Source organism: Hyaena hyaena, unplaced genomic scaffold (genome assembly GCF_003009895.1).
Source record: "Hyaena hyaena isolate Hyena2069 unplaced genomic scaffold, ASM300989v1 scaffold_57, whole genome shotgun sequence".
Lineage (NCBI taxonomy): Eukaryota > Metazoa > Chordata > Mammalia > Carnivora > Hyaenidae > Hyaena > Hyaena hyaena.
Window position 1 is genome coordinate 3,673,024 of NW_024080690.1, and position 13,490 is coordinate 3,686,513.

The 13,490-nt window shown below is 39.1% G+C and overlaps 1 protein-coding gene across 1 annotated transcript; it reads right to left on the reverse strand.

Moving 5' to 3' along the window:
* Positions 1-1,893: 1,893 nt before the first annotated feature.
* Positions 1,894-10,341, reverse strand: IL1A (interleukin 1 alpha). Its single transcript, XM_039231788.1, has 7 exons — positions 10,279-10,341; positions 9,369-9,423; positions 8,319-8,367; positions 7,386-7,608; positions 5,389-5,562; positions 3,974-4,095; positions 1,894-2,273 (listed from the first exon to the last, which is right to left on the reverse strand). Exons 2-7 carry the CDS (start codon positions 9,413-9,415, stop codon positions 2,076-2,078), a joined length of 813 nt encoding a protein of 270 aa, XP_039087719.1. The 5' UTR covers positions 9,416-9,423; positions 10,279-10,341; the 3' UTR covers positions 1,894-2,075.
* Positions 10,342-13,490: the final 3,149 nt, after the last annotated feature.

The following is a 13,490-nucleotide window of genomic DNA, read 5'->3' on the forward strand; positions in this document are numbered from 1 at the left end:
ACTCAGTCAGTTAAGGAACCAACTTCAGCTCAGGTCATGGTCTTGTGATTTCTAAATCCAAGCCCTACATCGGGCTTTCTGCTGTCAGTGCAGAGCTTTCTTCAGATACTCCCCCCACCTCAAAAATAAACAAACATTAAATAAAGTTTAAGAAAAATAAATTCAAGTTAGATAACACTTAGTATAGTCTTGGCTTCAGGAGTAGAACCCAGTGATTCTTCTTTTACATATGACAGTCTTTGTTTTAAAATCTAGTTTGTCTGATATAAATATGGCTACTCTGGCTTTCTTTTGATGTCCATTAGCCTGATAGATGGTTCTCCATTCTCTCACTTTCAATCTGCAGGTGTCCTCAGGTCTAAATTGAGTCATTTATAGGCAGCATATAGATGGATCTTGTTTAGGTGGAGTCTTCTTTAGGTGGATCCACTAATTTTTTAATGTGGCTCTGTATGTGTGAGTTTGTATAGCTATATGAGCACAAATGTTGCACATGTGTAATGTGAGCTTCACATGAAACATGAGAATATTATCATTCTTTCTTTTTATGCTTTATTTTATATATGAGAGAGAGAGAGAGAGAATGAGAGAGAGAGAGAAAGATTGAGAGGAGAGTGCAAGCAGGGGAAGGGCAGAGAGACAGAGACAGAATCTGAAGCAGACTCCAGTGTCTGAGCTGTCAGCACATAGCCTGACTCAGGCTTGGACTCATGAGCAGTGAGATCATGACTTGAGCTGAAGTCTGACGCTCAACTGACTGAGCCACCCAGCTCTCCCCCACCCCCTGGAATATTATCATTCTTAATACCATTTGTGCATACTGGCAAGCTAACAAATGGGAGAGAAAAACCATAAAACTTTGGTTTGGTTTTATAAAATAACACTAATTAGAGTTGTTTATGTGAAGTTTTATCATTTGTTCTTAATTACCATGCATTAAAATAATGATTAAGACAGTAAATAATTGTGTCAAACTTATGTTTTTATAAGTTTTATTCAGTTATGATTTATAATAATGTATTGGTCCTTATTTTTTATAGTAATTTAACACCATAGTTTGATCATAACTTTTAGAACCTAGAAGGAACATTGCTTACATTCCAGAAAAAAAATTTAGATTAACAGTTGTCACCAAAGTTAAGTTTATCTCTTTCTTAGCTAGTAGAACTTGATAGCAGGTGAAATTGAATGACACAAGAATGCTAAAGCAAGTTTAAAAGTGGAGGATTGAAAGATTGTCAATGATCAGCACAAGGTATTAATATAAATTTATTATCATTATTATAGAGTTTCCAGGTACTACAAAAAGCAAGACTTGGACCAAAGTGCCTTAGTGTAAATAAATAAAACTCATTTAGCCTGAAAAACACTCTTTACTGTTTGTTAAGAATGTTCAGTCATACTCTAAGAATATAAAGAATTGCCATAAATATAATAATATAATTATCTTAAATATGTTCATAAATATATATGTACATAAATAATAAATATTTTACACTTTGATTTCTTGAGGCTCAAACTTTTCATTCATGAAGCATTTTACTAAACTGATCTCATTAATTGGCATAAAATACTATCAAGGCAGGAAAGATATAAGTGCATCCCTCCATTTTGAAGATAATCAAACTAAGTTCCCAGAAACTTACAGTATTTGATTAAGGGTCCATCAGCAACTTAAAAGCAAGTAGTTGGAATGAAATCCTGGACATATGAGTTCTCATTCCAACTGCAGTTGTGGGTATTTCTTATGCCTCAGTTACTTAACCCATCTGTAATATGGGTTGAGTCTTTTTGGTAGCCATATTCAGTAGCTCTCCCAAGATTGTTATGAAGAATAATTAAATCGATTGGTAGTTTGCAAAATATAGGGTGTTCTTTAAATAACACACAACATTATATGTTGACGTTGGTTCTATTAGACCTTGCTCACTCTCTTACAAAGAGAGTAAACATTCATTTAGAATTACAAAGCCTCAGCACATGCTCAGCAAGTGACTAAGAGCAAAAGATTTGACTCCTCCGTGTACATAGTACATATGGACTGTCAAAACTTCACAAGTAAGTAGACTCCAGAGTCAAGACTGGGTTTCCAGTATCTGAAAGTCAGTGATAGAGGGTAGCCCTCTTGCCATGTGCACCAGATTTTCTTCCTGTGTGGCAATGAACAACTTTGGATGGGCAACTGATTTGAAGTAGTTCTTACTGCCATGACGTTCCCAGAAGAAGAGAAGGTTGGTCTCATCTCTGATGGTTTTGGGCGTCTCAGGCATCTCCTATAATAAGAAGAACAAGGATAGGTTAGAGAACAACATTCTAGGCAAAGAACTGAAGTACAATCCCTTGACATTTGGCCTTTGTGAGAAATATAGCATTTTAGGACTCTGACTCTGTAATATGATGATATAGGTCCTTCATTCATTTGTTCATTCAACAAGCATGTATTACATGCCTGTTAGATGTATGGCCCAGCTACACATAATAACTAATTTCCCAAGTACCTGGAGAGAAATCCAAATTCGTCATGAAGACTGCCAATGACAGTGGTGTCTTACTGTACCCTGGAAGGCAGGGCAGAACATTGTTCTTGTCGTGTCTTCAACATAAGCATAAGGCATTTTGCATAAAATCTGAGCAATAGAAATTCTGAGACCTCTAAACATTTTGACCTCTAAGTGTGCTAATCATATCTTTGGGAAAATAAATTTATTATTAGAGATGTTTGTCTCCATATTTAAGCTAACAATTAAAAGTTAACAAAACCCCAAACACACACACACACACACACACACACACACACACACACACACACATTTCTAAGTATAATAGCAACGGACTCCATGACAGTTATGATCTCTTTAGACAGTATTATTCTTGTGAGTATGAATAGAATCTAACAATACTTACATGGAAAAGTAAAATTCAAAGAGCACAGATGCTTCTTCTGTGCTCTTTTTAATCTAAAGCAACTAATTATCATTTTGAGGTTTCCTTGGGGTTTCAATGCCAACAAGGAATTTATTTCCCAGCAACCTTTTCTCTATCTCAGCACCCTTTTCTTTGCTTTACAGCATCTTGTACTTTTTGCTGGTTTTGTTGGCTTGTCTACTGTGTGTGTCTTACAGAAGAGTAACTTCTATAAGGCTAGGGATTTTGTTTCACCATGGTCTACACAGCTGTTTGCACTATGTTTGAAGAATAGAAGCCTCTCAATAAATGATGCCTGTTGAATGAATTCATGAATGAAGATACTGCCTAGTTGGTAGATATCACTTTTACCTCACTTGATCCATGTAGAGCAATACATGCACCACAAAAATCCTGGTTGGGGTTGGGGGTTTGCATTATACATTTACTAAATAAGAGTCATCTACTTATCAGTGGAGAAAACATCTAAGGCTTGTGTGTGTGTGTGTGTGTGTGTGTGTGTGTGTGTGTGTGTGTGTGTGTTTGAGGGAAAGGTGGTAGTGGAGATGGGGCTGGGATGAGGGATAATGCTGGCACCAATGAAGAGAGAGAGGCATTAGAGTCAAAAGGCCAGGGCTTGAATCTTGGCTCCCAAGTTCTTGCTTTGTGCCCAGTGGCAGGTGATTAATACTCTCTGCTCCTAGTTGGCTTTTTTGAGTTTCTTAGAAGCAGGCCCCATCGTCCTAAGGCCTCACCATCACAAAACTCAGATGGATGGAATAAATGGATGCCATGGGATGGGAGGTGACTAGGATCAGGTAGGGTAAGGAAAAGAAGGAAGAAGGTAATTTCTCTTTTATTCACTCTTGCCATTCTTACTTTCTCATAGATCCTGCCTAGAAGTGCCTCTGGGGATAGGTGAGAAGTAGCGCATAGGGGCAGGTGGACAGGTGGAAACTGGTAGGAAGAGAGGAGGATGGTGCCACCTTGCTAGGGGTCTGTCTATTGGAATCATCCACAAACATATGGGATATAAATGAAGGTAAATTGGAGACTGAGGACGACTGACCTTTAGCAGTACAGGCTCATCTTCATTTTGGGCACTCACAAACAGTCGAGTTTTTGAGATTCTTAGAGTCACAGGAAGTTTAGAATCTTCTAGTGATGTATAAGCCCCCATGTCAAATTTCACTGGGAAAGAAAAAAGCCAAAAAGAAAGTAAATCCACTGTGCTTGAATAAAATCACATGTTATGTAGATTGTGTGTGTATGTGTCTGTGTGTAATTAGGTCCCCAACTATGATATAAATACCAGAATGGAATTCCATACATCTTTGTATCTTTTACAATATCTGCTGCTTTTACTAGGCAGGTAAATACTTGGTTAACGTCTTTAGACTTTTCTTTGTTGAATGAATGCTTGAGGGCTATTTGTTTAATCTCTTGTAATTTCATTAGTGGGATAATACCCTTCAATTTGTGAGCTCATGAGTTCATAATAACCTAAAGTGGAGGGGTTTGGGGAAGCTGATACAATCATGTTGCTAGTGATAGTGAAAAGTAGTTGTTTTCCTTAGGGAACAATGCTTAACAAGAACTGAATAATTATAATAAATAATTATAAATAAAATAAATAATTATTTATCCCTAGGAACCTAAGAGTTCTATTTTTGAGATATGGTCCAAAGAAATAAACTCCTAGGGGAAAAAAATGATATTTGCAGTAGAATTACTTGAGGCAAACCCAAGGGTCCAGCATAGCAACATCACTGAATATTCTAGTGCCATTAAGAATGGCATATATATATGTATATATATGCTATTTCAATATGTGGGAAAATTACATGAAATAATATTAAATAGGAAAATAGAACACAAAATAATTTATAAATGTCATAGAGTGGAAAGCATGTTATCTGAAGTATGTCCAATTAGAAAGAGTCCTGTTTGTTTATTGCAAAGTAGGCTGTGTAGAGCTCTGCAAATAATTTTGTATGTGACAACATGTCCTGAAGCTAAAATATGTACAATATGGAAATTGGATTTGTGTGACTAAATTTCATGGACACAAAGTTCCATCCTCCCAAACATATTCTCAGATTATCGGATGCTTTGCTTCACGGTCATGTTACCAAAGATGATGATTCTTTTTAGTTTGGTGCTTATTTCTAAGTTTGATCAGCAGGCTTTCTGATGGAGAGTGATTGCTCCTCCTTGGCTTCTGGGTAACTCTGGGCAAGTCATTTAATATTTCTGGGAGTCAGTTTCCTCATCTTTAAAACTGAGGATAAGACTATGTAGGAGAATCAAAGGAGTTACTACATCAGAAAGCTTTCTACTCAGTGCTCCCAAAGAAAGGAAACATCTCTCTTGTGGAGCCTCCTGGTTTGGCTGAAGTTCCTGTCCTTGCCCAGGATCTTACTGGGTCGTGATGTGCTTTATCCTGTTCTAGAGGAGGGAAGGATGACCGAGGTGTCCACTTACCTGCATCGTCCAGATTCTGTAAGGCAGCGGCTGTGAGGTATTTTCCCCCTGCTTTTCGAACTATACTTTGACTGAGGTTGTCATTGAGGATGAACTGGGATTTGATGATCTTCCTATAGTTGTATTTTTCATTGCTACGGAAGCTGGGTGCGACTGATCTGGGCTTCATGATTTCTAAAACCATTATCACAAGTTCAGATTAATGTCTTTGTACAAACACAGAGGATATTCCTACTCTAATACAAGCATCAAAAGTAGCTATTGGAAGAGACATTAAGAATATTCCAATCCAGATGAACAAACTGAGAGAGAAGTGAAGTCACCCAATCAGCAGAGTTGGTTCTAGGATTATCTTTGTGATTACTTATTTCTTTTTAAACTTCAGCACCTCAGGCAGTAGTTTTTAAAAGAGAGATCATTTGTCAAATATTCTCATTTTTTTTTTTTTTTGTTTGGAAGTTTCTAAGAAACCAGGAAGACTGCTAGCATTCACCATCTATATTTTTCAAATGAATATACTCTGAGGAAAAAATGAATATGTTAAGAATTATATATGTCACTGGCCATATATATATATATATATATATATATATATCTGACCCACAGACCCATGTGGGTCTAAATGTCTACCCTCCTTTCTGAACAGTGGTATTTATCAGTAGCTTCACAAAACCTCATGGCTCCAAGTAATTTACATCTAGTATTCTATTCCAAGGAAATAAATAGTGATAAAAATGAAGATTTACTGGGGCTTCTGGGTGGCTTAGTCATCCAGCCCTTGGTTTTGGCTAAGGTTGTTATTTTATGGTTTGTGAGTTTTGAGTCCCATGTCCGACTCTGTGCTAACAGCATAGAGCCTCTTTGGAATTCTCTCTCCCTCTCTCTTCCCCTCCCCTGCTCTCTCTCTCAAAATAAATAAATAAACTTAAAAAATGAAAATGTATTGGTATGAATGTTCATTGTTATATTACTTATAATATTGAAAAATTGGTACTCTAGAATGCCCTTGGTATATTGCTAAGTGAAAAAGGCTGAATATAAAATTGTATATAATATAATCCTAATAATTGTTTATATGTGTGTATGTACCTAGAAGAGACTTTAAGGAACATACCATAGTGGTGGCAGTGGTAAACTCGTAGTATGAACTATTTTTATTTTCTTTCTTACATTGTTTTGCCTCTTCCAGTTTTCTAGGTGAATGTGTATTAGTGTTTATCTGTTATCTCAAAAAAAGCTATTATTTAAAAAAAATATTGGGCTTATGTTTCATATAGAGGCTTGTACAGTAGACACATGGGAGAATAATCCTAACTGTTATAATCAGAACTGAATTTGATTTAAAGCTCTCCTACTTATATACTATGTGACTTACCTAACTGAGCTTAGTTTCCTCCTCTATCAAATGAGAATGTAAGATTGTTGCGAAATGTAGAGATAATGCCGCCATCAATAAATGAGCAGTATTGGTAGTATTAACAAAGGTAGTAGTAAGTTGGAGGAGTAGGAGTAACAACAATACCTAACATTTATTGAGTATTTCCGTGCTGGGCATTATTCTAGTCCAGGAGCTTGCAAATATTGACTCATTTAATTTTAACAACAAGTAGGGACTCTGAGTATCTCCATTTTACGGTAGAGGAAACTGAAGCACAGAAAGGTTAAGTAGTAACTTGCCTAATGGGGCAAGGTTATTATCTGGAGGAACGTAGCTTGTAACTAGTCACCTACTAACAGTATATGACAGCTTTCTGCCATAAGGATAAAAGTCACATGACCTTTGTAAATAAGCCCATGAGGAAGTATTCTACTCAGACCACTGCTGCTCCCTCCTTGCTAGAGAAGGATAAACTATCTTCTTCCTTATACAATTACCAGACTAATGCCTGGTTACTTTCTTGTTACTCTGATTCTTGATTTTATTTTCTCCTGTGTTCTGTTGTCTCCATGTGCTTACAATTGGCAAACAAAGATATTATTTGCACTTGACTTCTTACCTTGTTCTACTTCATTGGCAATGGCTTTCAGGTCATCATCAGTGAGGAACCGATTTAAATTCAACCTTCTCTTCTTCAGAATCTTCCCATTGGCTGCCACCATCACCACACTCTCATTGAGGGTAAGCTGGGGTGTCTTAGAGGTTTCAGAAGTACTCAGAGACATAAATTTATCCATGTAGTCCTCCTGAAGTGGGTCATAGCTTGCATCATAGAAGGATTTCTATGAGGAAGGAAAATAGAAACTGAGGGACTGCGTATGGTCATAGGATGAGATCCCTTTCAGTAGAAGTTGTATTCAATAGACTTTGTGACAAGCGTCTTTATTTCACCAGTCTTCTCCCCTCTTACTCTCTTCTTCCCTCCCTCCCCATACTTTCCTCTTTCTCTACCTCTCTCCCACCTTTCCCTAGGAAAGTCTGTTGAGCATGGACAGTGCCATTAACTGTCAGTGTAGAGAGGCAGTTGATCTCACTTATGAGAAAGAGATACAGGTCTCTGAACCTCTAGTAAGGGTGAAACAAAAGCATCAAGGATTCAAGTTATTGCTGTTTTCTTCTGGTAGAAAAAATACTGTATAAGAATGACAATCGTGTGGGCCATTTGGGTGACTCAGCTAGTTAAGCCTCCAACTCCTGGTTTCGGCTCAGGTCGTGATTTCACAGTTCATGGGTTTGAGCCCCACATTGGGTTCTGTGCTGTCAGTGCAGTACTGCTTGGGATTATTTCTCTCTGTCTCTCTCTGCTCCTCCCCTGCACTCTCTCCCTCCCCCCCTCCCTCTCTCTCTCTGTCTCTCTGTCTGTCTGTCTGTCTGTCTCTCTCACACACACATACACACACACACACACACACACACACACACACACTAAAAATAAATAAACTTAAAAGAAAAAAGGATAGCAATCCCATAAGAATTACAGTCATTTGCTTACCTGATTCAAAGAGAGATGGTCAATTTCAGGACTGTATTCTTCATTTTCACTGCCAAACAAGATAAGGAGAATGTAATTCTGTGTGTTACATCACTGCAGTCACCAGGCAATGTATTTTAGTGACCCCATTAGCTTTGGGTAACAGACACCTGGTCATTACCGTCATCTTTGAAAATTAAGGACTTCTATACATTTACATACATATATACAGCAATTTGTGACTCACTAATTTGGAATTAGTAATCATCCAGACAGGCCTTGAACTTTGTCTGTAAAAATGGGCTTGGCTAACAAACTGAAGAGGTATAGTTGAATTTCAGGGGAAAATGTTAATCTCCTCAAGAGAGAAATTCTTTTGAAGCATTTTAATTTTAATTTTAATTTCATTAAAATTTCATTAAAATTAAAATTAAACTTTTATTTTATTTTTATTTTAATGAAATAGTTCACATGTTACACATTGCTTTAATGTATTCACTAAAACAGATTTAATAATTTATCCTTGGGAACTATCCTGGCAACATTTTGATAGCCTAGTTTGTGTTAGTGTATATTAACAGGTAATGGGAATACCATGTTTGTTTATAGTATTCTTTAATTTTAAATTTAATTCATTTACCCTACTCTTATGTCTGAATGAGGTTAAACTGTGTATGTGCATTCACATGCTCAAATTGCTGTTTAGCCATTGCCTATTCCAGACTGAGATCCAGAAGTTTTCCTGAGAATGGGTTTTTTTCTCTGACAGTCCACGAAAACCCATTACCATATCAGAGCACATGGACTTGACTGAGGCTATGTCTAAGTAGATTTTGAAATTCACTTGGACCCAGCAGACTGTTTTTCTGAAAAGCCTGCCTCCCTGTTAGTGCCATCTCAGTTTAACACATGGGGTCCTTACTCTTTCTAGATCTTCGCTGACTTCAGCACTAGGGCCCATCTCTATACCTTTGCTAGTCTGCCTCCATGCTAGTTACTGTCACTCTGAGGTGGATCCTAATGTACCTTGATCCCTTCATTAAATCACAAGAGATAGAATTGATTTCCTACCTGTAACAGTTCTTCAGGTCTTCAAAGACATCAGGAACTTTGGCCATCTTGATTTCTGCAACAGAGAATACCAGTGGCCATCAGCCTGGCAGACACTGAACCAAATGCCAGAAAGGGGAAGAACCAGTGCTTTGTGCTCCTTGAGAATCTTATTGAAAGACTTAGCCCACACTCAGCATTGTCCCCATTCTCCTTTTCACTCCCCTGAGTTATTTGCAAATGCATCTGCCTTCTCTACTAGATCGTTAACTTCTTTTAGAACCTTGGTAGTCTCTATGTGCCCAGCCCAATACATTGTACACAGTAGGCATTCAGTGAAAACTTGGATACATTAAAGAACAGAACCCTCCCCCACCAGAAGATGAGGTATTTGCCTTGCATGGATGCAAGATAGAGACAGAATTGGAAATTTCCAGGGGCACCTGGGTGGCTTAGTTGGTTAAGCGTCCGACTTTCGCTTAGGTCATGGTCTCACGGTTCGTGGGTTCGAGCCCCGCATCAGGCTCTGTGCTGACTGCCAGCTTGGAGCCTGGAGCCTGTTTCAGTCTGTGACTCCCTCTCTCTCTGGCCCTCCCCTGCTCATGCTGTCTCTCTCTCTCTCCTAGAAATGAATAAAAAAAAAAAAAAAAGAATTGGAAATTTCCAGATTTCTCTTAATAGTTTTGGGAGTTCAGATTCCCTCCAAAGGAAGGCTCCGCTGCACTCACGAATGTCCTTATGTGAAGCCAATGATTGTGCCCCTCAGTTCCCCAAGAATTCTTTTCTGAAATCTGACTATGATTCTAACTCACACACCAAACCAGGGAAGAAAGGAAGAGGCTTAATCTTCAGAGAAGGTGGTTTTAGAGACAGGGGCCAAGAAGAAAAGCAACATATATTTTAAAAGTCAAAGATGTAAGAAGGACAATACCTTTGCTGACTCAAGCACGAAAGAAATGACTCCCTCTTTGCCTGGAGACTTGGCCCTTGTCAGGCTTCCTCGCCTTTTGTTGTCTTCTTGAAGTAGGCGTGGTTTCTGTGCGTCACCGGGGGAATTTACAGGGAAGGATTGTTCTGTAGATTTTTTAAATTTTCCTTCAACGGGAAACTGGCCAAAATAATGTCAGTTTACATATTTGATAATAGTGTTGTTTGGAGAGATTCCAGGAGTTTCTAACTTGGTTTCATTTGTTTATTGCTTTGTTCTAAACTATTGTAAGCATATAGTCTTAGAAAAAGGGAAGAAGGGCAGGAAATGTAAAAACATATGTGGGGAGGAGGGGAGAACTCCTAACATCAGACTTCTAGATGGCTGGAATGGGAAAGGAGCTTAGGAGCTGTGGCCTGGGTTTTAGCTAAATTTGTTTTTTGTACCCCAGGGCTGAGTATGAATTGATGGCATGCTTGGCAGCCCCTGGCAGATAAGGGTTGGCTGTGAGGGAAGATGAGGGAGGTTTGGCCGAAGAGGCATAAATCACTCTGATTATGGGGAGACAACCTCCCTGGTTGGGGCAGGCTAGGGGAGAGCAAAATGATAACCACAGAAGTCTTAATCCTCTTAGTCCTCTGAATACTGTCAACCCATTTCCTACACAAGTGACAGAGCTTTGGGAGAGAACTCTCTGCTCTGGCCATATTATATAGCACAGTGCCCCTCCATCAAGGCCAAAGAGAAGTTTGATCTTTGTGTGGGGATAGCGGCAGGCTCAGGGAAATATGGGTAAGGCCCCCCCGCAGAAAGCTGGGGGCTGGATTTGAGAATGGAGCCTGAGGGAAGGGGAGGGACTCTTAGCTGCAACAGACACTACGCAGATGTTGCCTGGCTGTTTTTATCAAAGACTTTTTGGGTATGCTGAGGTTGCCCAGTTTGGGTGATGGAACACCACATTCTTGGCAGATAAACATTGAAGGTTTCCTGGTTGGAGGTTAAGCCATGTAAGTTTTAAATAAAGAAAATGGATGGAAAAAGAGGGTAGAGAAGGGGAACAAAAAGGTAAAGAGGGAAAGACGAGGCACTGCAATGTAACGTGACATAAAAAGTCAAAACAGCTCAGAAGTGGGAGTAAAGTGGCTTGTGTGAGTTGGGTAAAATGTTTTCTCTGGTCTCGTTAAATGGTAAGTAATGGGGTGAGTTACATGATCGTTAAGGTCTATCCTAAGTGCAAAATCTCTGATTCTGATTCTATCGCCAGTCCAGATCCTCCTGGTCATAGACCTAGTGTCACAATAGTTATAAACAAGAGCCCCAGAGCTAACGTGTCCTGGATGTAGGCAATGTAAATTTAGGACCAGATTGGGGCAGATCTTGGGTGTCTCAGGATGGATCCTTGTTTGAATGGTGATGGTAGCCAATTCGCTACCATCTTCGGTTCTCCTTCAGGCAGCATACTTCTGGTTATTCCCTCTGCCTCCTGGAGGTCTTGTGAGGACTATTACTCAGAAAGAAGTGCAAAGCACACTGTGAATGTGGTCTGCTTTGGAGATGCAACTAAACAAAAATAATAACAATGTTAATGATGGCTCTGTCACTCAGGAACCTGCATGGTCATCATTGTAACCCCTTAGTTTATTGAAGAAAAAATAGTTCTTATGAAAATACTGGCTTGAAAGTTTCAACAGGGAGGACATTTTCAGGTGAAGACCTAACTTGAAGCCCTGCAGATATTTAGTTTCTGGGAGGAATGGATAGCACTTGTTTGGTAATCCAGGAAAACATCCTTGTTTCTACCATTAGTGGTAACGCCCGTCCTGGCCTACGCCCCTCCTCTGTTGTAGAGAATGAGAGTGGCCCGAATGTTATTGTTGAATGTCTCAAGGATAGTTGGAATTTTTTCTAGACAGCCAACTCAGGTTGAGGTTTCACTTAACTTTTTCTTTCCTATGACCTTTTTTTGGAAACTGGCTGTTAAAGGAAGAACAACGTGGGTGAGGTGTAGGGAGTGAGAAGTCCTTACGTTGTTTTGGGGAACCTACTTTTCTGTATGTGTGTACCAAGACTGACTTGTAAGTAAGTGTGACCATGAAATCCTCTCTTCCTAGGAAGAGAAACCCGCTAGGTAGAGCTCTAAAGGAGCCCCGGGGTTTAGGGGGGCTGTCCTGTGACAGGGGCTTTGGGGGCTTTAAGAACCCATCTCTTGACCCTGAGGAGGCTTCAAAAACTCTTCTTTAGTCATTTTCACCTACACCATTCAGAAAAAAAGAAATTTATTCTGTGCTAAGGTTTTTGTTAGACATCAGCATTTTTCTTTCAGGATTCACAAAATTAGGCATGCAAGATGAGGTGATATCTTTTGGCAGGTGAGTGGATATGCTTTATAAGTCTGGAGGCTGTGAGTCCAAAGAGTCGTGGTGGTGCTTTCCATGTGAAAACTGTTTTATACTTCACAAAGAGCTCTCACTTGCATTGTCTCATTGGCCCCACACTTTACCCATAGATGTAGTGATTACTGTCCGCTTTTACAGTGGAGGACCCCAGAAGAGGTTAAGTGGCCAACCTACAGTCACAAAAGTGGCAAAGCCAGCACTCTGATTCACATTTCTGTTTCAAGTCCAGTCTTCTCTTCCCGTGGCATTTAGGTGCTCAAGTCTCTTACCTCCATCAAACACCAAGCGATGAGGATGAAAAAGATCAATCATCTTTAAAGGTCTTTCCAGCCTCAAACACCCTTTCATTTATTGTTTCTGGCATTTTTTTTTCATTGAAAAGAAAAAAAGATGAAAACAGAAATGGTTTGAAATATCCTGCATCCCCCTCCCCTCCTCCTCCAATGAAATCTCATTTTACTCTGTGACATACAGGAAAAGGGTGAAAGTGATCAACAGAGTTGAACGCATGGTCAGCAGTGGAGTCTGGGTAGGCACTTCAGCCATGTTCTTGCCATTGTACCATGAAGATAAGAAACATCTATAAACATCTTTGGGAACAACTTTAAAATCATTGCATGTAGTTGGATCTGACAACATTGCTTGAATGCAAAATTAACACAACTCTTCCCTGTGAATTTTCAGGGGATGCAGTGATTTGTTTTTAGGTTGTAGAAAGCCTCTTCAGAGGAATAAAGTATGCATAAACCACTATGTACAGATACAACTGAGCCTTTTGTCTTAACCTATGGTTTATTTAATTTTACCTGCTTTTAAATT

What these genes read in the sequence shown, in the direction of transcription:
- IL1A (XM_039231788.1), bottom strand. Translation starts at nt 9,415, where the DNA reads ATGGCCAAAGTTCCTGATGTCTTTGAAGACCTGAAGAACTGTTACAG. An exon ending in TGCCAATGAAGTAGAACAAG is followed by an intron (nt 5,563 to 7,385) that starts GTAAGAAGTCAA and finishes TAATGGTTTTAG; the next exon opens with AAATCATGAAGCCCAGATCA. An exon ending in ACAGAATCTGGACGATGCAG is followed by an intron (nt 4,096 to 5,388) that starts GTAAGTGGACAC and finishes TTTCTTTCCCAG; the next exon opens with TGAAATTTGACATGGGGGCT.